Source organism: Trachypithecus francoisi, unplaced genomic scaffold (genome assembly GCF_009764315.1).
Source record: "Trachypithecus francoisi isolate TF-2019V2 unplaced genomic scaffold, Tfra_2.0 Lachesis_group3, whole genome shotgun sequence".
Lineage (NCBI taxonomy): Eukaryota > Metazoa > Chordata > Mammalia > Primates > Cercopithecidae > Trachypithecus > Trachypithecus francoisi.
Window position 1 is genome coordinate 69,928,467 of NW_022681468.1, and position 25,040 is coordinate 69,953,506.

General features: G+C 36.9%; 1 protein-coding gene across 17 annotated transcripts in view; it reads left to right on the top strand.

The window, feature by feature from the left end:
• RALGAPA1 (Ral GTPase activating protein catalytic subunit alpha 1) overlaps positions 1-25,040 on the top strand; it is a 323,646-nt gene that overhangs the window by 72,738 nt on the left and 225,868 nt on the right. For all 17 annotated transcript variants that reach the window (XR_004431673.1, XM_033188254.1, XM_033188250.1 and 14 more), the window contains exons 11-16: positions 2,800-2,997; positions 6,731-6,868; positions 17,446-17,594; positions 20,725-20,854; positions 22,627-22,864; positions 24,040-24,201. Coding sequence is in view for 16 of the 17 variants with exons in the window: in XM_033188254.1 (XP_033044145.1) it covers positions 2,800-2,997; positions 6,731-6,868; positions 17,446-17,594; positions 20,725-20,854; positions 22,627-22,864; positions 24,040-24,201 (1,015 nt within the window). In the remaining variant the exon portion in view is untranslated. The remainder of the gene's footprint in view (positions 1-2,799; positions 2,998-6,730; positions 6,869-17,445; positions 17,595-20,724; positions 20,855-22,626; positions 22,865-24,039; positions 24,202-25,040) is intronic.

Sequence of the window (25,040 nt, forward strand, 5' to 3'; positions counted from 1 at the left end):
TGCTGGTACCATACTGTTTTGATTACTGTTTTGTAATGTATTTTGAAATCAAGACATGTGGGGACCTCCTGCTTTATTCTCCTTGCTCAAGATTATTCCAGGTCTTTTGTTGCTTCTCCATAGAGGAATTAACTGCTGATTTATGAACTTGAATATTCTGGTTTCTTTGACAGTTATTTCTCATTATAAATTTATAAATTATCACTGGTTTTATACACCAGTTTTTAGCTATGGCTAATATCAGTTTTTCCTCACAATTCATATTTAGCAATATGTTGGCAAAATAATATTTTGGAATCTGCAAGGACGTAGGTCTCTGGTGTGTAGTAAATTCAAGCCACTAGGATGTAGTCTGACAATTTGTATAATATTTTAGCTCTGGAGGATATTAACTTAAGACTATTAAATTTTGTTTTTCAGTGTTTTAGATTGACAGCAAAATTGAGTGGGAAGTACATACTAATTTTTTAAAACAGGTTAATTTTTCTGTATCTTAGAATTTCTTTGGGATCATTTTAACTATTTTAATGTTTTAAATTTTATTTTGAATGTTTTTAAGGAAGGCTGAGCTGTTGCTACAACTATAAAATAAATATTCATAAAGCAGGCAGTGATGATCAAAATCTTACCATTTGACCATTAAGCTGCTAGAATATGAGAGTGATAATTTAGGAATGAGTTGATGAAAGAAGGTAACAAATAAAGTAGTTTACTAAGGAATTAATAATAGCAAATAAACAAAAGGATTAACAAATAACAATAAATATTCTGTTGATATTGCACATTAACTTTTCATCATCTTGGGAGCTGACTTTTTTGCTAGTTTCATTCAGATAAAATAAGTTCATTTGACCACATGATTATTATTTAATACACCTACTGATAGCTCTAGAATAGAAAGTGGCAGATTTTAGGTAAGGGTTTTGTGATTTTTAAGGTTGATATTAGCAGGTAGTGTCATAAAAAAATAATAAAAAGTAAAAACAATTTAAATCTTTGTTTTTTTTTTTTTTTTTTTGAGATGGAGTCTCGTTCTTGTTGCCCAGGCTGGAATGCAGTGGTATGACCTCAGTTCACTGCAACCTCTGCCTCTCAGGTTCAAGCGATTCTCCTGCCTCAGCCTCCCGAGTATTTGGTATTACAGGCATGTGCCACCGTGCCTGGCTAATCTTGTATTTTTGGTAGAGACAGGGTTTCTCCATGTTGGTCAGGCTGGTCTTGAACTCCCGCCCTCAGGTGATCCGCCTGCCTTGGCCTCCCAAAGTGCTGGGATTACAGGCGTGAGCCACTGCACCCGGCAGCAATTTAATTCTATTTGCACCTAAAAAGTAAAGTAAAAATATTAACCCATAAACACAAACACACACAAGGAAAAGACTTTGGGTGATGAGATTAAGAGTATTTTTGCTGTTTTACTTTTCCATGTCTGGATTGTGTAAATCTTTTTCTATGAAAATGTGTATTTGTGATGAGGAAAATACTTATATTTTTTTAAGATCCCAGAAAATACCAGAAGAATATAATTGTGAGATTTTTCTTTTAAATTTTGCCTTATTGTTAGACTATAGAACTTGATTATATGTAAAATGAAATATACAAGCCTTAACATTTTTCTTTGTATGCTTGGAAAAGGTGAGGTACCTTATTACATATGATTTTTTATTAGATTTTGGAGGCAAATTTAATTTTTATTTTAAAATCAAAATCTATTTTAAAAGTAATAGTTCTCAGAAAGACAATGATGACTGGGTGTGGTGGTATGTGCCTATAGTTCAAGCTACTCAGGAGGCAGAGACAGGAGAATCGCTTGAGGCCAGGAGTTCAGTCTAGCCTGGGCAACATAGCGAGATCCTGTCCCTAAAATAATAAAAAATTTAAAAGCCACAATAATGTAAGTTGCAAAAAAGTGCAACTTATGAAAAGTTGTATTTACATTGACCTTTGTAAGAGCTCAATTATTTCAGGAAGCAAGGAATATCACCATTCTGAGTAATACAATTTCAACCAATCTTTATTTCTTCTACTTGAAGTCAGTTCCTGTCTACCACAAACATTCCTGTATCAGTGTGCAAATGATTTGGAGACAACAGGCTTTTTATGACAATGAATTGGTTAACTTTTAAAAGTTTTTAATCTCACATTTTATAATAAGATAGAAATACATGTACAGCAGGTCTTTTAGAAACATTGTTTAACTATAATGTTGATGGCAAAAAAAAAAAGATTCCCAGCAGGGGCCACTGTCTGTGTGGAGTTTGCATGTTCTCTCCATGTCTGTGTGGGTTTTCTCTAGGTACTACAGTTTCCTTCCATATCCCAAAGCTGTGCGCATTAGGTGAATTGGTGTGTCTAAATGGTCTCAGTCTGGGTGAGTGTTGGGATGTATGTGATTGCACCCCACAATGGAATGGCATCCTGTCCAGGGCTGGGTTCCTGTCTTGTCCCTGAGCTGCTGGGATACACTGGCCACCAGTGACCCTGAATTAGAATATTTGGGTAATTAATTGTCTTACTTTAAATCTTTCTTAAATGTACATATAGCTCACATTTATTTCAGTGTTTAATATTGTAAGTGTTTTGGTCTCTATTTAGAAGTTTGGTGATTTTTTTTTTTTTTTACTAGAAATATCCCATAGGAACTTAACTCTTAATGGCAAAATGAGTTTTGTTATATGTCATCGTTTTGCTTAAAGTTGCAGTTTCCAAGAATCCATGATGTGATGTTAAAAACATTACTCCTTTAGTGGTTTGTGGCAAAGGAAAAAGTTTCATTATCTTGATTCTCCTTTTTTTCCCTAGGCATTTTTATTACCCATTTGTGAAGCAGCAGCTATGAGAAAAGTGGTAAAAGTATATCAAGAATGGATCCAACAAGAGGAAAAACCTTTGTTCATGCAAGAGCCTGAAGAAATTGTGATCACTTCTTCAGACCTCCCTTGCATTGAAAATGTCACAGACCATGATATTTCAATGGAAGAAGGAGAAAAAAGAGAAGAGGTAAAGTTATAAGATTTATATATTTTAGTGTTAGTCTAATAGATTAAGACTTTTGCAGAAACACAATAAATGGGTTAGCACAAATATACTTATTAAATGGAAAGATAAATATGTCTTTCCATATATTTTATAACAATTTAGGTAATATAACAGTAGTCATCTCAGTACTGTGGAGGAAAGCCCTGTGATACCACAGCTTTTAAATATTAATACTGAGGTTGTATACTGATTCTTTAAGCCATTGTCTAGATAAAAATTACATACTTTTATAAAGGTATAATATTTCAAACTGTGATACTACATCAAAATGGATTTTAAAATACATACTTTTGGGGGGGTTATTACCAAACCACAATTCCTCCTTCCCTGGAAGGAGTAACTGTTTAGGAGTGGCTACCCAGCACAAGCCATAATGTTTGTACCCCCTCCTTGGAATCTTTTGCACTAGAGCTGATTTCAGAATGTGAAACTTCTTGACTTGGTAAAATAAGTTCTTTTGTGATAAGAAAGACTAGAGTTTCCTCACAGCGGGGAAACGATGAGGAAAGAGAGAGTAGTAGAGGTGGCATTTGGGTCCCTCGTTCCATTTATTCCTTTGGTTGTTCAACCTTTGTCACAGGTCAGGCTCTCCAACAGCAGTTGCTAAGATGGAGTTAGGAGTGCAGAAAGTTTATTGAAAGCAATTTAATCTGTTTTGTCTGATTTGCCTTTCACCATAAAGTTGTCTGCAATTGATACATACCTTGCTAAATCTAGATAGGAACGATTGAGTAATGTTTATTCACTTTAGTGGTTAATCTAACCTCATCAGTGGAACTTAGTCAGGATACTTATGTATGAATGAATAGGCCAATTCTGTAGGGATTTGATGAGCCTGAGCATTTGTGTGTGTGTATATATGTGTGTATGTATATATACACACATACGTAGAGCACCCTCCCCCCTTCTAAGAAAGGGAAAAATGTAACTGAGAAATATAATTGAAGTAAATAAAATTAACCATATAAATTATGAAATAATATCTACAGTCTTAATTCTTACACAGCAATGAAAAATATCAAATTTGTTGATATTTTTATGCTGGAAAATAAACCTATGAGTTTAAAAAGAATTTGCTTTCCCCGACTTTTTTAGTCATGATGTGCCATATATAATGAGCCTACCCCACATCATTTACTATTCTTAAATAAGAATGATGGATAATATAAGCTATCTACATGTATAATTGAAAAACAAACAATGGAAGGAATGAAGGGAGAGAGGAAAGGGTAGATTGGTGGTGTTAGGTGTGCTGTGTAGGTTTGTTCTATTTGTTACTCAAGTACTGTAACCAGCACTGACTGCCATTAGAGATGTAGTTTTTCAAAGTGACAGCAACTCTTGCAAATGATGTGGACCAAACCCAAAAGGTATAATGTATTGGTTTACATTTCTGATACACTGAATATATAAGGGAGTCATTTAAATTTTTAGTGTTACAGTTATAAAGTGGAATTATGTTATAAATTCAGATAATTGTAAATGGATTTTTAATTTTATTTTTTATTGTTATTACTATTTTGAAACAAGGTTTTCCTCTGTCGCCCTGGCTGCAATGCAGTGGCGTGATCTCAGCTCACTGTAACCTCCACCTTCCGGGCTCAAACCATCATCAGCCTCAGCCACCCGAGTAGCTGGGACTACAGGCACTCGCCACCACGCCTGGCTAATTTTTTTGTATTTTTAGTAGAGACAGGGTTTCACCATGTTTCCGAGCTGGTCTTGAACTCCTGAGCTTAAGTGACCTGCCCACCTCAGCCTCCCAAAGTGCTGGGGATGACAGGTGGGAGCCACAGCACTGACCTAAATAGACTTTTAAAATTCTCATAGCATCTGTGAGACATTTGAAAGACATACAGAATACAAGACAGTTTCTTTTTGTGTGTGTGTAGGACTGTCATGTGCTGTGGAGGATGCTTTGCATTCTCTGTCCTATTTCATTAAATTCCAGTGGTATCTTTTTCTTCTTGTGACAAGAAAACACTCACAAATTTCAAACTACCATAGAAAGCTTTTGGTTGCCCACATTGAGAACAAGTGTTGGAGATAGAAACATGAGCAGACATTATTTCTGCCTTCACATAACTTCTGGTTTAGCCGGAAGACAAACATACAAAGTAAGTATTATAAGACAGTGTTACTGCTATGATCCTAGAGCATGAAAAAGAGAATACCTAACTCTGCTTGGGGAAATCAGGGAATGCTTTATGGAAGAGGTAGTATAAGATAAAAGAGCAGGTAGGCAAATAGGAAAGGTGACACACAGTGTGAATAGCATCTACAAATGTATGAAAAACCTTGAAAATATTTCTATTTGGCTGCAGCGTAGAGTAGATGAGACAGAACAGCAGGAAATATGAGATAGACAGGATTAGATTCTGTTCAGTAACTTGTATGCCATGTTAGTAGATTTTAATTACATTCTAGAAACTGGAAAGCCTTTGAAGGGTTTTGAATAAGAGAGTAGCATGAATAGTTACATACTTCAGAAGGTCATACCAGGCCCAGAATGGAGGATAGATTGTAGGTCAGTCTGTAGGCCAGGAGACCAGTTAGGAAGGATTAGCAAAGTTCGAAAGTGAGATGATAAGTACCTGATCTAGGACAGTAGTAGTTGCAGTGGAAATATAAGGGAGAGGACAGATATATTAGTGTCTTTGAGGAATGGGGAGGTGTTGCAAGTCTCTTTCTTTTGCAACCGGAGTAGTTGCTATTCACACATGGATGGGAATTTTAAACAGCTCAAGTTTGGTGATGGCTAAGGCAGCTAGAAGGATTGGGTTGGCAGGAATGGGGAGAATCTGATTAATAAACTTATTTTTAAATATCTTAAGTTTGAGATGCTTGTGGGTCATTCAGGAAGAGCTCTTCAGAAGACATTTGATTACAGGGACGTGGAGCTTAAGAGAAAGGCTAGACTAGACCATGGCATGTTGTATTGGCTACTCAGGGCAGGGTTCCAGTACTGTTGCTGGTAATGGCAGAGCTGTTTGTATTGGACTAAACCTCTTGCATGTTACAAACCCTATACAAAATATTTTTGTAAACCTTAACTCGTTAAAGATATTGGTAAGTGACAAGAAGGAAAAAACTGGAGGGACACTTTAAAAAGAGAACTACAGAGTGGCATTTCTGTTTGTGCTTTTTAACTGAGGGAACTCCTTTGTCTCTAAGACTTGTTACAGCTAAAATGCAAGCAGAACGCTGTAGTCTCAGTGATTTGAAGTTTCAGTATTCTTTGAATAATAAGAATTTTAGTACTCCTAAGTAGGATAAACATAAGCCATTTTCTTTGTCATTTATTTGGATTCTGACATTTAATTTAGAACAGGATTCATCTTTTTACAAAGCTGTAGGTAGTATAATCCCATTCTTGAATGTGTGAGAGTGTGAAAGGGAGGTTTATACATTAGACCTATAGGAGAATACTCTCTGGAATGATATAATCTCTGACTGCTCATTATGGTTTTTGTTGTTGTTGTTGTTGTTGTTTTACTTTATATTTTTGTCATTGAGAATCCTTTTTTACAGTGAATATATATTGTTTTTGGAATTGGATAAGACATCATCTATTTTGAGAGAAAGAAATCTGTTTAGCAGTGGGACCTAATAATTTCATTTACCTTTTCAACTTAACTGACTAGTTGCAGCATTCTTATTAATGAAATATTAAAAACTTGTTATTTTGCTTCAGGAAAATGGGACCAATACTGCTGATCTTGTTCGAAATTCCAGTTGGGCAAAAAATGGCTCCTACCAAGGTGCTCTTCATAACGCCTCTGAAGAAGCCACAGAACAAAACATAAGAGCTGGTACCCAGGCAGTTTTGCAGGTGGATCATTTTATGGCTATTTTTTAAAATAAAATAATCATTAAATATTTCAGTTCAGTATTTCAGTATACTTTTCACAATATAATAAATTCACCACCTACATTTATCATTATGCCATATTATTTTTATTTTTTCCTTTCATCACTTAATATATATGTATTAATAAACATTGCATATTATTCTAGAGAATTTTAAATGTTATATAAATTATGTCATGACATACTGTCATCTGCAACTGATTTTTTTATTAGCCATTCTGTTTATGAGATTTGTTGTTACTATACAGCCATAATTCATTTTAACTATTTTGTGGTATTGTAGTTTATTTCACATTTTACTTATTCATTTTTCTGTTGATAGTCTTTTGTTTCCAGTTTTTCACTATTCCAAATAGTACTACAGTGAACTTTTCTTTTTTTTTTTTTTTTTTGAGATGTAGTTTTCACTCTTGTTGCCCAGGCTAGAGTGCAATAATGTGATCTCAGCCCACTGCAACCTCTGCCTCCTGGGTTCAAATGATTCTCCTGCCTCAGCCTCCCAAGTAGCTGGGATTAAAGGCGCGTGCCACTGTGCTTGGCTAATTTTTGTATTTTTAGTGGAGATGAGGTTTTACCATGTTGGCTAGCCTAGTGTTGAACCTCCTGACCTCAGGTGATCCACTCACCTGAGCCTCACAAAGTGCTGGGATTATAGGTGTGAGCCACTGCACCTGGCTGTGAATATTCTTTTTCTTTGAGATGGAGTTTCACTGTTGTTGTCCAGATTGGAGTGCAATGGCATAATCTCGGCTCACTGCAAACTGCCTCCTGGGTTCAAGCAATTCTCCTGCCTCAGCCTCCCAAGAAGCTGGGATTACAGGTGCCCACCACCATGCCCGGCTAATTTTTTTGTATTTTCGGTAGAGGTGGGGTTTCGTCATATTGGCCAGTCTGGTCTCAAATTCCTGACCCCAGGTAATCCACCCACCTTGGCCTCCCAAAGTGCTGCGATTATAGGCTTGAGCCACCGCACTCGGCTGTGAACATTCTTATACATGTGTTTTTATATGCATCTGGGAGAATTTCCCTAGGGTATATACCAAAAGTGGAATTACTGAGTTGTAGGATGTGTACATTAATAACTTTAATATTATTGCCCAATTGTTCTCCACTTTGTCAGAATAATTTATATTCCCTCTAGTAGTGTTTGGGAGTTCTCATTTCCTTATGTTCTCCCTCTTACTTGTACTGTCAGATTTAAATTTTTTGCTAGTCCTTTACATGTGAAATATTGTCTCATTTTTAAAAAAGGCTTGTGTTTTTCCATTTTAATTTGCTTTTCCTTCATCAGTACTGAATTTGAGCATCTTATCTGTGAATTCATATGCTTTTCCATTATTTTGGGTGTTGGTCTTAATGGTTTGTAGGAGTTCATTATATTCATTCACTTTTTTTTTTGAGATGGAGCCTCGCTCTTGTCACCCAGGCTAGAGTGCAGTGGTGCAATCTCGGCTCATTGCAACCTCTGCCTCCCAGGTTCAAGCAATTCTCCTGCCTCAGCCTCCTCAGTAGCTGGGATTACAGGCATGCGCCACCATGCCTGGCTAACTTTTGTATTTTTAGTAGAGATGGGTTTTTGCTGTGTTGGCCAGGCTGGTCTTAAACTCCTGACCTCAAGTGATCTGCCTGCCTCAGCCTCCCAAAGTGTTGGGATTACAGGCGTGAGCCACTGTGCCTGGCCAGTCATTCACTTTTTAAATCAAACTGTCCTTGTCAAGGCCACATGGGACCTCTACATTGTTAAATCAGATGTACATTTTTTCAGTCCTAATCCTGCTTGATTTATCAGAAGCATTTACAGAGTAGATCATTCCCTCCCCATTGAAATGCTTCTTTGCTTGGCCTCCAGAATAGCGTATCTTCCTGTTTGTTTTCACTTCATTGTCCACTTCTTAAAGCAGATTCTTTCACTGATTTTTCTGTAAAGCCCTGACCTTTTCATGTTGAAGTGCCCAGGAATCAGTTCTTAGATCTCTTATTCTCTTGTCTCATCCATATAGATGGCTTTAAATATCACCTATATGCTACAGCTTCAGATTTTTTAAGTAGTCTAGGATCTCTCATCTGAACTCTGTGAATCCTTAACTAAAATATTCAGATATCAAGTTGTCATTTTCACTTGGCTATCTAATAAGTATCTCAAATTTGAGTGCTTTTCCTGCAGTCTTCCTTGTTTCATTTATATTGGCAACTCTGTTTTCCATTTACCTTAACGTTTGTCTAATTTAACGACAAATCCTGTCTGCTCTCCCTTCATAATGTGCATGGAATCCGACTACTGCTCAGCACACACACTACATCTTGTGTCTAAGTCTCTACAATCTTTCATCTGTAATATTGTGGTAAGTTTCTAATTAGTCTCCCTGCTTCTGCCCTGCGCACCTGTCACTCTGGTCTGACCAGAGGGATCCTGTAAAATGTAAGTCAGATTATGTCATTTTTCTGCTCAGAACCCTCCAGTGGCTTTCCATTATCACTAGGCAGCAATGCAAAAGCCTTTATAATAGTCTATAAGGCTTTATATCATTGCTCCTCAGAGTGTGGTCCATAGACAAGGGCTGGCCCACAGCATAACTGCAAAACTGAGAGTAAAAGTTTAGAAATGAAATAATTTAATATCTGTTGATTCTGTTAAAAAGTTTGCATTTGAATTTTGTCTTACTCTTTTTTCATTTCCTTTTTTCTATGCATTTTTCCCCTAGTTGATAGTCTTTATTTTTATTCTTTATTCTTCCATAGGTTATTAGGGTACCAGTGGTATTTGGTTACATGAGAAAGTTCTTTAGTGGTGAAATGAGATTTTGGTGCACCTATCACCCGAGCAGTATACACTGCACCCTATTTGCAGTCTTTTATCCCTTGCCCCCTCCCACCCTTCCTGTAAGTCCCCAAAGTCCATTGTATCATTATTTTGCCTTTGTGTCCTCATAGCTTAGTTCCCACATATCAGTGAGAACATACGATGTTTGGTTTTCTATTCCTGAGTTGCTTCACTTAGAATAATAGTCTCCAATCTCATCCAGGTTGCTGCAAATGCCATTAATTCATTCCTTTTTATGGCTGAGGTAGTATTCCATTGTCTATATGTACCACAGTGTCTTTATCTACTCATTGATTGATGGGCATTCGGGCTGGTTCCACAATTGCAATTGTGAGTTGTGCTGCTATAAACTTGTGTGCTAGGCCGGGCGCGGTGGCTCAAGCCTGTAATCCCAGCACTTTGGGAGGCCGAGACGGGCGGATCACGAGGTCAGGAGATCGAGACCATCCTGGCTAACACGATGAAACCCCGTCTCTACTAAAAAACCGGGCGAGGTGGTGGGCGCCTGTAGTCCCAGCTACTCGGGAGGCTGAGGCAGGAGAATGGCATAAACCCGGGAGGTGGAGCTTGCAGTGAGCTGAGATCTGGCCACTGCACTCCAGTCCGGGCGACAGAGCGAGACTCCACCTCAAAAAATAAAAATAAAATAAAATAAACTTGTGTGCTATAAACTTGTTGTGTGCATCACAAGTTTAAGTTTGTGTGCTATAAACTTGTGTGTTGCTATAAACTTGTTTTCATATAATGACTTGTTTTACTCTGGGTAGAGGAAATCCCACTACCGAGTAGTGGGATTGCTGGATCAAAATGGTAGTTCTACTTTTAGTTCTTTAAGGAATCTCCACACTGTTTTCCATAGTGGCTATACTAGTTTACATTCCCACCAACAATGTAAAAGTGTTCCCTGATCACCACATCCATGCCAACATCTACTGGTTTTTGATTTTTTCTTTTTATTATGGCCATTCTTGCAGGAGTAAGGTGGTATTGCATTGTGGTTTTGATTTTGAGCATTTTTTCACATGTTTGTTGGCCATTTGTCTATCTTCTTTTGAGAATTGTCTATTCATATCCTTAGCCCACTTTTTGATGGGATTTTTTTTTTTTTCTTACTGATTTGTTTGAATTCATTGTAGATTTTGGATATTAGTCCTTTGTCAGATGTCTAGATTGTGAAGATTTTCCCCTACTCTGTGGGTTTTCCCTTTACTCTGCTGACTGTTCCTTTTGCTGTATAAAAGCTCTTTAGTTTAATTAAGTCCCAGCTATTTATCTTTGTTTTTATACTGCTTTTGGGTTCTTGGTCATGAAATCCTTGCCTAAGCCAATGTCTAGAGGGATTTTTCCAATGTTATCTTCTAGAATTTTTATAGTTTCAGGTCTTAGATTTAAGTCCTTAATCCATCTTGAGTTGATTTTTGTATAAGATGAGAGATGAGGATCCAGTTTCGTTCTGCTACACGTGGCTAACCTATTATTCCAGCACCATTTATTGAAAAGGGTGTCCTTTCCCCACTTTATGTTTTTGTTTGCTTTGTCAAAGATCCGTTGGCTGTAAGTATTTGGGTTTATTTCTGGGTTCTCTATTCTGTTCCACTGGTCTCTGTTCCTGTTTTTATACCAGTACCATGCTGTTTTGGTGACCATGGCCTTAACAGTATAGTTTGAAATCAGGTAGTGTGTTACCTCCAGATTTGTTCTTTTTGCTTAGTCTTGCTTTGGCTATGTGGGCCCTTTTTTGGTTCCATATGAATTTTAGAATTGTTTTTTCTAATTCTGTGAAGAATATGGTGGCATTTTGATAGAGATTGCATTGAATTTGTAGATCACTTTTGTCAGTATGGTCATTTTCACAATACTGATTTTACCCATCCATGAGCATAGGATGTGTTTCCATTTGTTTGTGTCGTCTGTGATTTCTTTCAATGGTGTTTTGTAGTTTTCCTTGTAGAGGTCTTTTGCCTCCTTGGTTAGATATATTCCTAAGTATTATTATTATTATTATTTTGCAGCTATAATAAAAGGGGTTAAGTTCTTGATTTGATTCTCTGCTTGGTTGCTGTTGGTGTATCTCCTGTTTTGTTTCTTAATGAGCTTATTTGGATTTTCTCTTCTTGGTTAATCTTTCTAATGGTCTGTCAATTTTATTTATCTTTTCAAAGAACCAGTTTTTTGTCTCATTTATCTTTTTTTTTTTTTTTGAGACGGAGTCTCGCTCTGCTGCCCAGGCTGGAGTGCTGTGGCCGGATCTCAGCTCACTGCAAGCTCCGCCTCCTGGGTTCATGCCATTCTCCTGCCTCAGCCTCCCGAGTAGCTGGGACTACAGGCACCAGCCACCTCGCCTGGCTAGCTTTTTGTATTTTTTAGTAGAGACGGGGTTTCACCGTGTTAGCCAGGGTGGTCTCGATCTCCTGACCTCGTGATCCGCCCGTCTCGGCCTCCCAAAGTGCTGGGATTACAGGCTTGAGCCACCGCGCCCGGCCCCTCATTTATCTTTTTGTATTTCGTTTGTTTGTTTTAATTTAGTTCTGCTCTGATCTTGGTTATTTCCTTTCTTCTGTGGGTTTGGGTTTGGTTTGTTCTTGTTTCTCTAGTTCCTTGAGGTGTGACCTTAGACTGTCAGTTTGTGCCCTTTCAGTCTTTTTTGATGTAGGTTTTTAGGGCTATGAACTTTCCTCTTAGCACCACCTTTGCTTCATCACAGAGGTTTTGATAGATTGTGTCATTATTGTCGTTCAGTTCAGATAATTTTTCTGTTTGATTGCTTGTTTGTTTTTGAGACAGAGTTTCACTCTTGTTGTCTAGGCTGGAGTGCAGTGGTGCAATCTCAGCTCACCGCAACCTCCACCTTCCGGGTTCAAGTGATTCTCCTGCCTCAGTCTCCTGGGTAGCTGGGATTACAGGCATGCACCACCATGCCTGGCTAATTTTGTATTTTTAGTAGAGACAGAGTTTGTCTATGTTGGTCAAACTGGTCTTGAACTCCCACCCTCAGGTGATCCACCCGCCTCGGCCTCCCAGAGTGCTGGGATTACAAGCATGAGCCACTGCAGCCGGCCAGAAGAACTTTTAAATTTCCATCTTGATTTTGTTTTTGACACACTGCTCATTCAGGAGCAGGTTATTTAATTTCCATATATTTGCATGGTTTTGAAGATTCCTTTTGGAGTTGATTTCATTTTATTCCACTGTGGTCTGAGAGAGTGCTTTGATAGAATTTCAGTTTTTTTAAATTTATTGGGGCTCATTTTGTGATTTATCATATGGCCTATATTGCAGGAAGTTCCATGCACTGTTGAATAGAATGTGTATTCTGAGGTTGTTGAATGAAGTGTTCTGTATATATCTGTTAAGTCCATTTGTTCCAAGGTATAGTTTAAATCCATTATTTCTTTGTTGTCTTTCTGTCCTGATGACCTATCTAGTGTTGTCAGTGGAGTATTGAAGTCCCCCACTATTATTGTGATGCTGTCTATCTCATTTCTTAGGTCTATTAATAGTTGTTTTATAAATTTGGGAGCTCCAGCGTTAGGTGCATATATGTTTGGGATTGTGATGTTTTCCTGTTGGACAAGGCCTTTTACCATTATATAATGTCCGTCTTTGTCTCTTTTAACTGGTGTTGCTTTGAAGTTTGTTTTGTCTGATATAAGAACAGCTACCCCTGCTTGCTTTTGGAGTTCATTTGCATGAAATGCCTTTTTCCACCTCTTTACTTATGTCAGTCCTTCTGTGTTTGGTGTCTCCTGAAAGCAGCAGATAGTTGGTTGGTGAGTTCGTATCCATTCTACAGTTCTCTATCTTTTAAGTGGAGCATTTAGACCATTTACGTTCAATGTTAGTATTGAGATGTGAGGTACCATTCCATTCATTGTACTATTTGTTGCCTGTGTACTTTGGTTTTTTTGGTTTTTGTTTTTGCTTTTTAAATTGTATTTTTGTTTTATAGGTCTTGTGTGATTTATGCTTTTAAAATGTTCTGTTTTGATATGTTTCTAGGATTGTTTCAAGATTTAAAGCACCTTTTAGCTGTTATTTTAGTGGTGGCTTGGTATTGGCAAATTCTCTCAGCATTTGTTTATCTGAAAAAGACTGTATCTTTCCTTCATATATGATGCTTAGTTTTGCTGGATACAAAATTCTTGGCTAATAATTGTTTTGTTTGAGGAGGCTGAAGATAAGGCTCCAATCCCTTCTACCCTGTAAGGTTTCTGCTGAAAATCTCTGTTAATCTGACAGGTTTTCCTTTGTAGGTTACCTGATACTTTTGTCTCACAGCTCTTAAGATTCCTTCCTTCATCTTAACTTTAGATAATGTGATGACAGTGTGCCTAGGCGATGATCTTTTTGGAATGAATTTCCCAGGTGTTCTTTGTACTTCTTGTATTTGGATGTGTGGGTTTCTAGCAAGGCCAGGAAAGCTTTCCTTGATTATTCTCCCCAATATGTTTTCCAAACTTTTAGATTTCTCTTCTTCCTCAGGAACACCAATTATTCTTAGATTTGGTTGCTTAACATAATCCGAGACTTCTTGGAGGCTTTGTTCATATTTTCTTATTCTTTTTTCTTTGTCTTTGTTGCGTTGGGTTAATTTGAAGACCTTGTCTTCAAGCTCTGAATTTCTTTTTCCTACTTGTTCAGTTTTTTTGCTGAGACTTCCCAAAGTGTTTTGCATTTCTATAAGTGTGTCCAGTGTTTCCTGAATCTTTGATTGCTTTTTCTTTAAGCTATTTATTTCCTTGAATATTTCTCCTTTCACTTCTTGTATCGTTTTTTGGGTTTCCTTGCATTGGGCTTTGCCTTTCTCTGGTGCGTCCCTGATTAGCTTAATAACTAACCTCCTGAATTCTTTTTCAGGTAAATCAGGAATTTATTGGTTTGGATCCATTGCTGAGGAACTAGTGTAATTTTTTGGTGGTGTTAAAGAGCCTTGTTTTGTCATATTACCAAAGTTGGTTTTCTGGTTCCTTCTCATTTGGGTAGGCTCCGTCAGAGGGAAGGTCTAAGGCTGAAGGCTGTTGTTCAGATTCTTTTGTCCCATAGGGTGTTCTTTTGATGTAGTACTCTCCCCCTTTTCCTATGGATGTGGCTTCCTGTGAGCTGAACCGCAGTGATTGTTGTCTCTCTTCTGTGTCTAGCCACCCAGCAAGTCTACCTAGCTCCAGAGTTTGTCTGCACATAGTCATGTGATGTGAACTGTCTATGGTTCTCTCAGCTGTGGATACCAGCAGCTGTTCTAGTGGAGGTGGCAGCAGGCGATATGGACTCTGTGAGGGTTCTTAGCTTTGGTGGTTTAATTGTCTGTTTTTGTGCTGGTTGGCCTGTTGCTGGGAGGTGGCACATTCCAGAGAGCATGAGCTGTAGTAGTATGGAAAGGAACTGATGGTGGGTGGGGCCCTAGATCTTCCAAGAGCATATGCCCTTTGTCTTCGGTTACCAGGGTGGGTAGGGAAGGCCCATCAGGTGGGGGCAGGGCTAGGTGTGTCTGAGCTCAGACTCTCCTTGGATGGGTCTTGCTACAGCTGCTGTGAGGGATGGGAGTGAGGCTCCCAGGTCAATGGAGTTGTGTACCTATGAGGATTATGGCTGCCTCGGCTGAGTTATGCAGGTTGTCAGGGAAGTCAGGGAAAGCCGGCAGTCACAGGCCTTACCCAGCTCCCAAGCAATCTGAAGGGCCTGTCTTTCTCCCACCATGCATCCGCTTTAAAGTTTCCAGACAGTGGGCGAGCAGGGCTTGAGAACTTGCGCTGGGCTACCCTCCTCCCAGCTGTGAAAGAAAAGGGCTTTGGTTCTTCCCCTGCCTGTGGAGTCTGCACACCAGATTCACACCCTCCTTTGAGTTCTGGCCAGGAGGCTTCTTGCCTGGTTCAAATTGTTACAGAGTTCAGCTGAAGACTTCCTTCTCCTTGTGGCATTTTCCATGCACCTCTGGCTGCCGTCCCAAAGGATCCCTGTGGTGCCAGGCAGGAATGGCCTGCCTGGGGACCCAGCGAGGTCCCAGGGCCTTTCCCACTACTTTCTCTACCCCTGTATTTCCCTCAGCTCTCTAAATTTACTCCGCTCCAGATAAGGTCAGAAATTTCTCCCACAAACTTGACCTTCAGGTTCCCCAGTGGGTGTATGTTTTTGGGAGAGGAGGATCTCCCTTTCCCACTTCTGCAGTTTGGGAACTCACAGCATTTGGAGTGTCTCCCGGGTCCAACAGGAGCAGTCCGCTTCCTTCAGAGGGTCTGTGGATCCTTTTGGGATTCCTGGTTTGTTCTTGCAGTTGTTCTGGAGGTAAAATTCATGATGTGAGCCTACTCATGCTGCTCTGTCTGTCAAAGTCGGAGCTGCAGTTTAGTTCTGCCTCCCGTCAGCCATGATGATCTCTCTCCCAATCTCTGTTCATTCTTAATTGTATTTTAAGATAGGATTTGATCTGCAAAAGATTGGGGTTGGGGGAGACCTGTTCTTTGCTACAGGTAGTGTGAGAAGCTCTGCTCCACATACTCTGGCTGTTTTTCAGCATCATCTTCCACTGCTTTTCTCCTGGTTTACTTCACTCTATACTCCTTGCTGTTCCTCAAGCATGTTAGGCAGGCTCTCACTTCAGGTCCTTTGAACTTGATTTTCCTCTTTTTCCGAAATACTATTCTCCCAAACAGGAACATAGCTCCATTTGTCTTTTCCTTTTCAGTTTGCTGATATTTATTATCTACCACCCACTCTTCCTTTTATGCTTACTGGGCCCCTCAGATCAATGGGATGAGAGTGAGCACCCTTGTCTTATTCTTGGCTTTTTGTAGTATTTCTCAAGTTCTGGTACTATGTATATACATTTTTAATACTTTTTTTATAAATGCTTTTTTTTATATTAATGAATGTTTGCTTTTTTCTTAGTTTACTAAAAATTGTTTTCAGTCATAAGTGTTGAATGCTTTTTCTGCATACATAGTGATAATCATACTTTTTTCCATTTTAATATTTTGATGGGATATAGTAATAGATTTTTCTAATGGAAAAATCACCAAAACAGATATACAAACATAAAAATAAATAAGAAAAAGAGGATACAGTGTTTTGAACAACTCATTCAGAAGATTCTTCCTAATTTAGGTGTCATCTTTTATCCTAAACTATGTGTATTTATTCATTTTTTTTCAATTTATTACAGCAATAGAGCTATTATATTAAAGCTTCTCAGTTTAGAAGTACTGTTTTTTAGGCCAGGTGCAGTGGTTCACACCTGTAATCTCAGCAACTTGGGAAGCCAATGTGGGCAGATCACTTGAGGCCATGAGTTTGAGACCAGCCTGGCCAATATAGCAAAACCCTACCTCTAGTAAAAATACAAAAACTAGCCTGGCGTGGTGGCACACATGCCTGTAATCCCAGCTACTTGGGAGGCTGAGGCAAGAGAATCTGTTGAACACAGGAGGCAGAGGTTACAGAGAGCCTAAATCATACCCCTGCATTCCAGCCTGGGTGACTAAATAAGACTGTCTCAAAAAAAAAAAATACTGTTGTTTACACTTGGTTTATTTTCTTTGGGTACTTTTTGTTAACTTTATTTGTCTAGATAAACATAAAAATAGATAGGTTTAATGAGTTTACGTTTCAGTTATTAAGCTTGTGGTAGAATTAACCCACAGTGTGATCAGTGCCTGTTTCTCTTTGAATAAGAAATTTGCCATTGAAATTCCTTTGTGAACAGCTAATGATTTCTTTTGTCTTAGGTGTTTATTATAAACTCATCAAATATATTTCTTCTTGAACCTGCAAATGAAATTAAAAATCTTCTGGATGAGCACACAGATATGTGTAAACGCATTCTTAACATTTATCGGTACATGGTTGTACAAGTATCAATGGACAAAAAGACTTGGTAAAAAAAATTTTTATCCTTTGTGTCTATGTGTTTTTTATTGTGTACACAGGTATAGTAATTTTTAGAGAAATAGTATCTGTGAAGAGGGCTTGTTTAGAATATTATAAGGGCTCCTATTATCGAATAAATATAAAATTAATCATAGTGACAATAGTTCCTTTCACCTGATCTGAAAATCTTTGTTCAGACTTCCACAAGACCCCTTGGACTGTCTTCCTGAAGTGAGCATATAATGGCCTCATCCTCCTCAACCCCTAAGGAATGAATACATGCATACAAACGTATATGAGTAAATGAAGTTTACTTGTATGTGAATGAGTTAATGAATAAGTTGATGATTAACTGAATGCCTGAATCCTTCATCTGGCATTCAGAGCTGTATACCGTCAGGCCCTGCCTACTTTTCTTGTCTGAAGTCTAACCTCCAACTTTCAGGATAAGATCCTGCTTTCCAGCTTTATCAAGTTTCTCTTCCCTGGGCACCTTCTGAACTTACCTTTAGAATGCCTAATTCTGCTATTTTTCCTATTGTCACCATAACTGTCCCTTAGATTCACCTTCCTGTTTCTATATATCCTTACTTAAATTTTTTTCTTCTCTTGTTTCCATTTTATATTTGTACTTCTGTATAGTTCTTATGAAAACTTTATTGATCCCTAAAATACTTATGTAAATGTCTGTTTATCACCATAGAACCGAGAACCCCTAGAAGGTATTTACAGGTTGTCTTATTTTTATATTTCCTACATTTCTTAGTATAGTACATTATATATCATTGGTGCTCTATAAATACTTGTCTAATTGATTGGAAAAATAGACCTTTTGGGGATATGCAGTTCTGCAGTTTTTGTAAAAATCAAATGTTTATCATAAAATTCAAACAAAGAAAAGTTTAAAAAAAGAAAAAAGCTCAGAGGTTCACTCTCTAGAGATGTTAGTGATGTTTGTGCTTTGGTGAATATCTAGCTCATCAAACCACACACACAGTTATATAGTATTATACCATATATATATGCCATAATTTTCTTAACCAGTCCTCTACTGATGGACGTGTAGTTATTTCTCTTTCTTTTGGGGCAAAGAGAGGACAATGAACATTCTTATATATATTTCATTTTCCTCTACAGTGACAAAACATAAATTAGGCATATGCTTTGACTAAGTATTCCTAATTTTTTAAGAAATAAGACTGATTAGTCAAAGCATATGCCTAATTTATGTATAAAATGGCTTTATATTTTGAAAAGATTCTTTACTAACAGTATTAATAGAATTGCCTGTAGAAGTAGTTATTGTTAACACATTTGTGACAATTCTTTGTGCCACGTAGCTTTCTAAGCACTTTACACATATTTTCTTACTTAATTCTTACAGCACCCTATGATACAGATAATACTGGGAAGTTAAGTAACTTGTCCTTGTTCACACAACTATTGAGCAGTGAACAGAGATTTGAACTATGGTTTTTCTGACTTCAGAGCCCAAGTTATTATTAGCCAGTAACTATACTACATTGGACAATTCTTTTGTTAGTCCTTTTTTTTTCTTTCTGTATACTTTGAATCATTGATGAGCCAGATTATGGTGACTACCTTGCTATATAGAAAACAATTTTAGAATTTTTGTTAATTTTTTAACTTCCCTTGAAGTAATAGCATTTTGGGAGGTTTTTCATATATTTTACATTGAATTTTTATATTGAGAGAGACGGTTTCGCCATGTTGCCCAGGCTGCTCTTGAGCTCCTGGGCTGAAGTGATCTACCTGCCTTGACCTCCCAAAGTGCTGGGATTACAGGTGTGAGCCACCACACCTGGCCAGAATTTGTAAAACTTTATTAATTAAAATCATTTTTATCATATTACAAAGTGAAAAGATTGTATGATTTATGAGTGAGTTATGGTTTGACAACAAATAAGATTTATTTGGAAAATCTATGCTTTATTGCATTTGTAGTTGATTTCAAGTAGCTTTTTATTTCAGGTAGCTAAGCTGGAAGCATAAGGTTACAAATGTGGCACCTTTGATTTTTATTCTGTGAATAAATACATGCATTTATTTGCTAATATGTCCAGGATATTTTTAATGTAGTGATAGTTTTCTGTTTGATTCTACTCTGACTTCTCAGAGGAACCATGACATCTAGATCTAGGATCTGTTGCTACCCCTTCCACATTTCTCACAGTGACTGTTCCATGTATCATGATGCCTGGAATGGACTTGCAAAATAACCAGAGGGGAGGAGGCTGTGATAGAGAACTGGGCTGATATACCCAACTGAAAGTCCCTTGTTAGCCTCTTTTTTATATGTAGTTGAATCAAGTTTTAAAGTATCAGTGTAAATAAGGTAGTTTTATGGTTTTAATAATAAGCATCTAAGAGAAAGAGGCAAGGTAAGGATAATAATAGAATTGGTTCAACTTGCAGTACAGACAACAAATTAAAGATTAAAAAATGGCATAATGAAAAGAGTGGAAAGAAACAATAGAGTAATGGCCCTTGATTAATTATCAAGCTCACTGCAGACTCAAACTCCTAGGCTCAAGTGATCCCCCCACCTCAGCCTCCTGAGTAGCTGAGACTATAGGCATATGCCACCACACCCAGATAATTTTTTTTTTTTTTTTAAGAAACAGGTCTTGCTATGTTGCCCAGTCTTCTTTGTGATCTGTTAATTAAGATGTCATCTAATTTCTGAAATTGAGATTGGTATGATTCTGAATATGTAATTATTCTCCATATTATAAAGATGGATTTGCTTGGATTCCATCTGGGTAGAACTATATTGTGTAGATGAGTGTTCTTCAGATAGCTCCTTAAGATTGCTACTTGATTTGTGGTTGGGGAGGCGGGAGCATTCTCCACATTATCACTTTGATTCCTCAGCTTTTGAATAGGGTTTTATTTGATGAGAGGATATTGTGGCTGATAAATGATTTTAAATGATTGATGATGATATATAAAATGGAATTTTAATTTTTAATATTTAAGGAACTCCAAAAATTTGAAATTGTCTCTCAAAGATGTTTGATATTTGAGTTTTTATAAGAAGTATATATTTGAAAGTTAACTGTTAACCAAATGCAAACATATGCAAGAAGGAAACATTAATCAATCTTTATTTTAAGGGAACAGATGCTGCTTGTGTTGCTCAGAGTGACGGAGTCTGTACTGAAGATGCCATCACAAGCTTTTCTACAGTTCCAAGGGAAAAAAAATATGACCTTGGCAGGTCGACTTGCAGGACCACTTTTCCAGGCAATAAAAATAAATAAATAGATGAATAATTGGATAGATATGGGTTTTTTGTTTTGTTTTGTTGTTGTTGTTTGTGTGTCTTTTGAGATTCATTGAACCCTGAACTTGTTACCAGGAAAAAAATGTTTTAAATTAGAGATTATTTCTTATTTATTAAGGGATCTTTTGTAGAGCTAACTTAAAAGTTGCTTATCTAAATAAGCTATTTGCCCTACATACAACCTAGTATGAGTGGAGGTAATATCAGATCTGTGAACAAGCAGGCTAATGATATTTATTTTATCTCTTGTGTGGTATACATAATGTGTGGTTGCAAAAACTTAGCAATGTTTTAGGGATAATGACCTGACTGCTTTATGAGTTTCCATATCTCTGGGACTGCTAGGAAAAACTGTCTTTTTATGTTATTCTGTAATAATGAAAAAGTAATAAATAATTAAGATTGATTCTTATCATGCTTTTTTTAAATAAGACTTTATTGTCCTCCCTTCTCAATTGGTGGTAGTTTGATTACACAGGAATTCTATATTGTTTTTTAAATCTGAGGATAGAGTGTTGACTTGAAATGTATTATGGATTCTTTGAAAAATAGAAAACAAAATACTGTTTTTTAAGATGATACATGAAATACAAATACTTGATTCTTAATGTCAAAGGTAAAAGCTGTCTCAGGTCTAATTCTTGGCCATGAGTGTAGCCATTTAAATTGATTGGAGTTTTTTTTCATATATTAGCCGTTTACCTAAAATTATATGCTGGTGTTGAACAGTTCTTTAAAACCAGCTACATGTGTCATCTAAACTCTTAACTTCATTAACCATTTTTTGTTTTTTCATTCAAGTTTACCCATTGTTAGAGCTAACCTGATGGTGGGAGCTACAGGAAGATAAAATTTTATCTTGCTATGTGAAACAACTTTTTTTTGTAGTCTGAGTATTAAAGTAGTCTTTTTTTTTTTTGGTAGTCTTTTTTTTTGGTAGTCTGAGCATTAAATTAAAGATAGATTGGGAGGTCACTAGTTACTACAGGTCTGTACCTAAACTCTGTTCATTTTCATCTTTACATTTCAGGTATGAATTTATGTGAATTCCTTTCTAAATGTTGTAGAATTAAGCTTTTGAGAATCTTTATTTTATGACTTGTTTCTTCAATCAGAGGACATATCTTTAGTAGAAATCCGCAAAATCTCAGGGGGTACTGGCTAATCAGTTTCTGTCCTTTTATGAATTTTTTAATCCTGTGATCAGATTTATTACAGAATGCTTTTAATTTAAAATTTAATTTCAATGTTTACATATACATTTTCAAAAATACGTTTGATTAAGTTAAATATATCTCTATTATGTTGTTTCTTTATATTATTAAAAAACATTTTCGAGTTGTGGTTAGTGATTTCCATCCTGAATTTGGGAATATAAGTTTTGGTTTTTTAGTTCAGTAACTCAACATTTTCAACACTTAAAATATGGAGACTATTTTTTAAATAGTATTTATTTAACATTAATGTAATGCAGCATAAGAGACAGTTATAGATGTAGGGAGATTTCTTTTTAGTTTAGATTGCTGGATGTTGGGAGTTGGCAGTTGCTGAAATGAAATTTATAGTAGATTCTGACAATTACGTGAATTGCTTTTACAAGTATTATCTACTAAAAAAGCATGAGATTTTAAATTTTGCTTCTTTTTAAGTATTTTTTAAAGAATTGAATATCTGATTTTGAAGTCACACACTAAACACATCTTATTGTTATTTCTGATATTTGTCTTTGTAGACCCTGATAGTTGCCTGGATCAAAGCAAACCTAAATGTGTACATCTCCCGAGAACTTTGGGATGACTTACTGTCAGTATTGTCATCGTTGACCTATTGGGAAGAGTTGGCCACTGAGTGGTCACTGACTATGGAGACATTAACTAAAGTTTTAGCTAGGAATTTATATAGTTTGGATCTCAGTGATTTACCATTGGATAAGCTGAGTGAACAGAAACAAAAAAAGCACAAAGGGAAAGGTAAGAATTGTTCATAGAGATGCTCTATATAAATTTGTTTAAATAATTGAGTCAGGGAAGACCATTCCAGGGAGAGGGTGAGGGTGAAATAAGTAGAATCTTAAATATTTTATTTTTAAGAATTAAACAAAATGAAAATGTATAAAATACGATTCTTTTTTATCATAAGCAGTTTTTTCTTAGAACTGAGAAGGTGGTTTCATGTTACTCTATTTACAATGTACATAATAATTATTTTAAAAATGGTTTTTGAAAGCACTTACTTAAACTAAAAGCAAACATTCCCTAGACATGAAATATGTGTCTGTCTAATGTTAAAAGGGAGTGGAGTAGTAGTGTAATGATAATATCACTAATATACGTTTTTTTAAAACTCAGTTTGTTAGGATTTTGCCTTTTTTTTCCCCCAAGACAGGTCCTCACTCTGTTGCCTAGGTTAGAGTATAGTAGCACGATCATGGCTTACTGCAGCCTCGACCTCCCAGGCTCAAGGAATCCCCCTGCCTCAGCTTCCCAAGTAGCTGGGACTACAGGCATATGCCACCGTGCTCAGCTAAATTTTTTTGTTTGTATTTCTTGTAGCTACATGGTTTCACCATATTATCCAGGCTAGTCTCGAATTCCTGGGCTCAAACAATTGGCCCACCTTCACCTCCCAAAGTGCTGGGATTACAGGTGTGAGCTACTACACCCAGCCAGTATTTTACATTGTAAATATTAGTTGCTAGCTAGAGTTTACATCTAAGTCACATTTCATACTTTTGTCCGGGGTATTATGTGCTCAAACTACTTTTTCCTGGACTATATTTCCCAAGTGGCTATTATTGGCAGATTAGAGATTTAGTAACCATCACCACAGGATGGGTTTTGTTTAGCACATTTCCTGTCTTTTTTTCTTGTCTAAATGTTTCATTTTTATTCCAAACCAAGTGGGTGGCAGAGAATTTCTAATAGCTTATTGCTAATGGTGTAATTTTAAAATTCTGCGTCAGTTTTGGGATATGATTTATACCTAAAGTGAGGCTCATAAAAGCCTTACAGTACATAGCATTTTATCTTATTACTTTATAATTTATGTAAGCAAACCTAAGACTCTTAGGCAAGGTAGCACACATAACTTGAAGATATTATTGATCAAGTAACAGTATATTGAGATTGAAAATCTACATTTCTAGGAGTTGGACATGAATTTCAGAAAGTTTCAGTTGACAAGTCATTTTCTAGAGGATGGAGTCGTGATCAGCCCGGCCAAGCCCCAATGAGACAGAGGAGTGCAACAACCACTGGTTCTCCAGGAACCGAAAAGGCGAGGAGTATAGTACGGCAAAAAACTGTTGGTATGTACTCTTGAAAATCATGAGAATGGTACAGGGCACTACATTTATAGTCCCTGGTAACAATGTATATCAGTATATCATTTTTCTTACCAGTTGATTGTTGTGAAATGAAAAACTACCATAGCAAAGCCGTTTTTCCAGAAGTACTCAGTGTCTTGTTATATGCTATGTTATCCCTTTATGCTATTCAGATTTATCAGACATTCTGTGGTTTGTTTTACTGTAGAGAGCCATAATTTTAAAATGTTATTTTACAGAATTGAAGAAGTAGAACTGTGATTCACTTTACAGAACTCAAGCATTAACTGGTATAGTTTCATTAAAGGAATTTACTCACAAATATGGAAAATTAGGGTAGCTAATTTCCAGTGCTACATTTATATAGTAGATTAGTTTCACAAACTTCCAACAAGAATCTCATTTTCTCTGCTGGCAGACAGCTGAGGCCAACATGGAGTCTATTCCTGAGTTTCTTGCTGCTTTTAACAAAAATGGAAGAACGTTCTATAACCTGGGAAATAGCAACAAAGGAACAATGTTGGGAACAATTTCTGGGCATAAAATTTCACAGCATACTGTGGAATTAGCTACCATTTCATTCCTTTTTCTCAGAGGTTTATAAACTTGGCTGAATTATAGTAGAAAGAGAACTGCAATGAGAAACAAGGAGGGCTTTTTCCTAATCTCTTTTCTTACTTCTCTTTGATCACTACATAGCTAGGTAACCCTGGGCAGTCTACCAAATGTTTGTAGGCTTTTTTTTTTTTTTTTTTGAGACGGAGTCTGGCTTTGTCGCCCAGGTTGGAGTGCAGTGGCCGGATCTCAGCTCACTGCAAGCT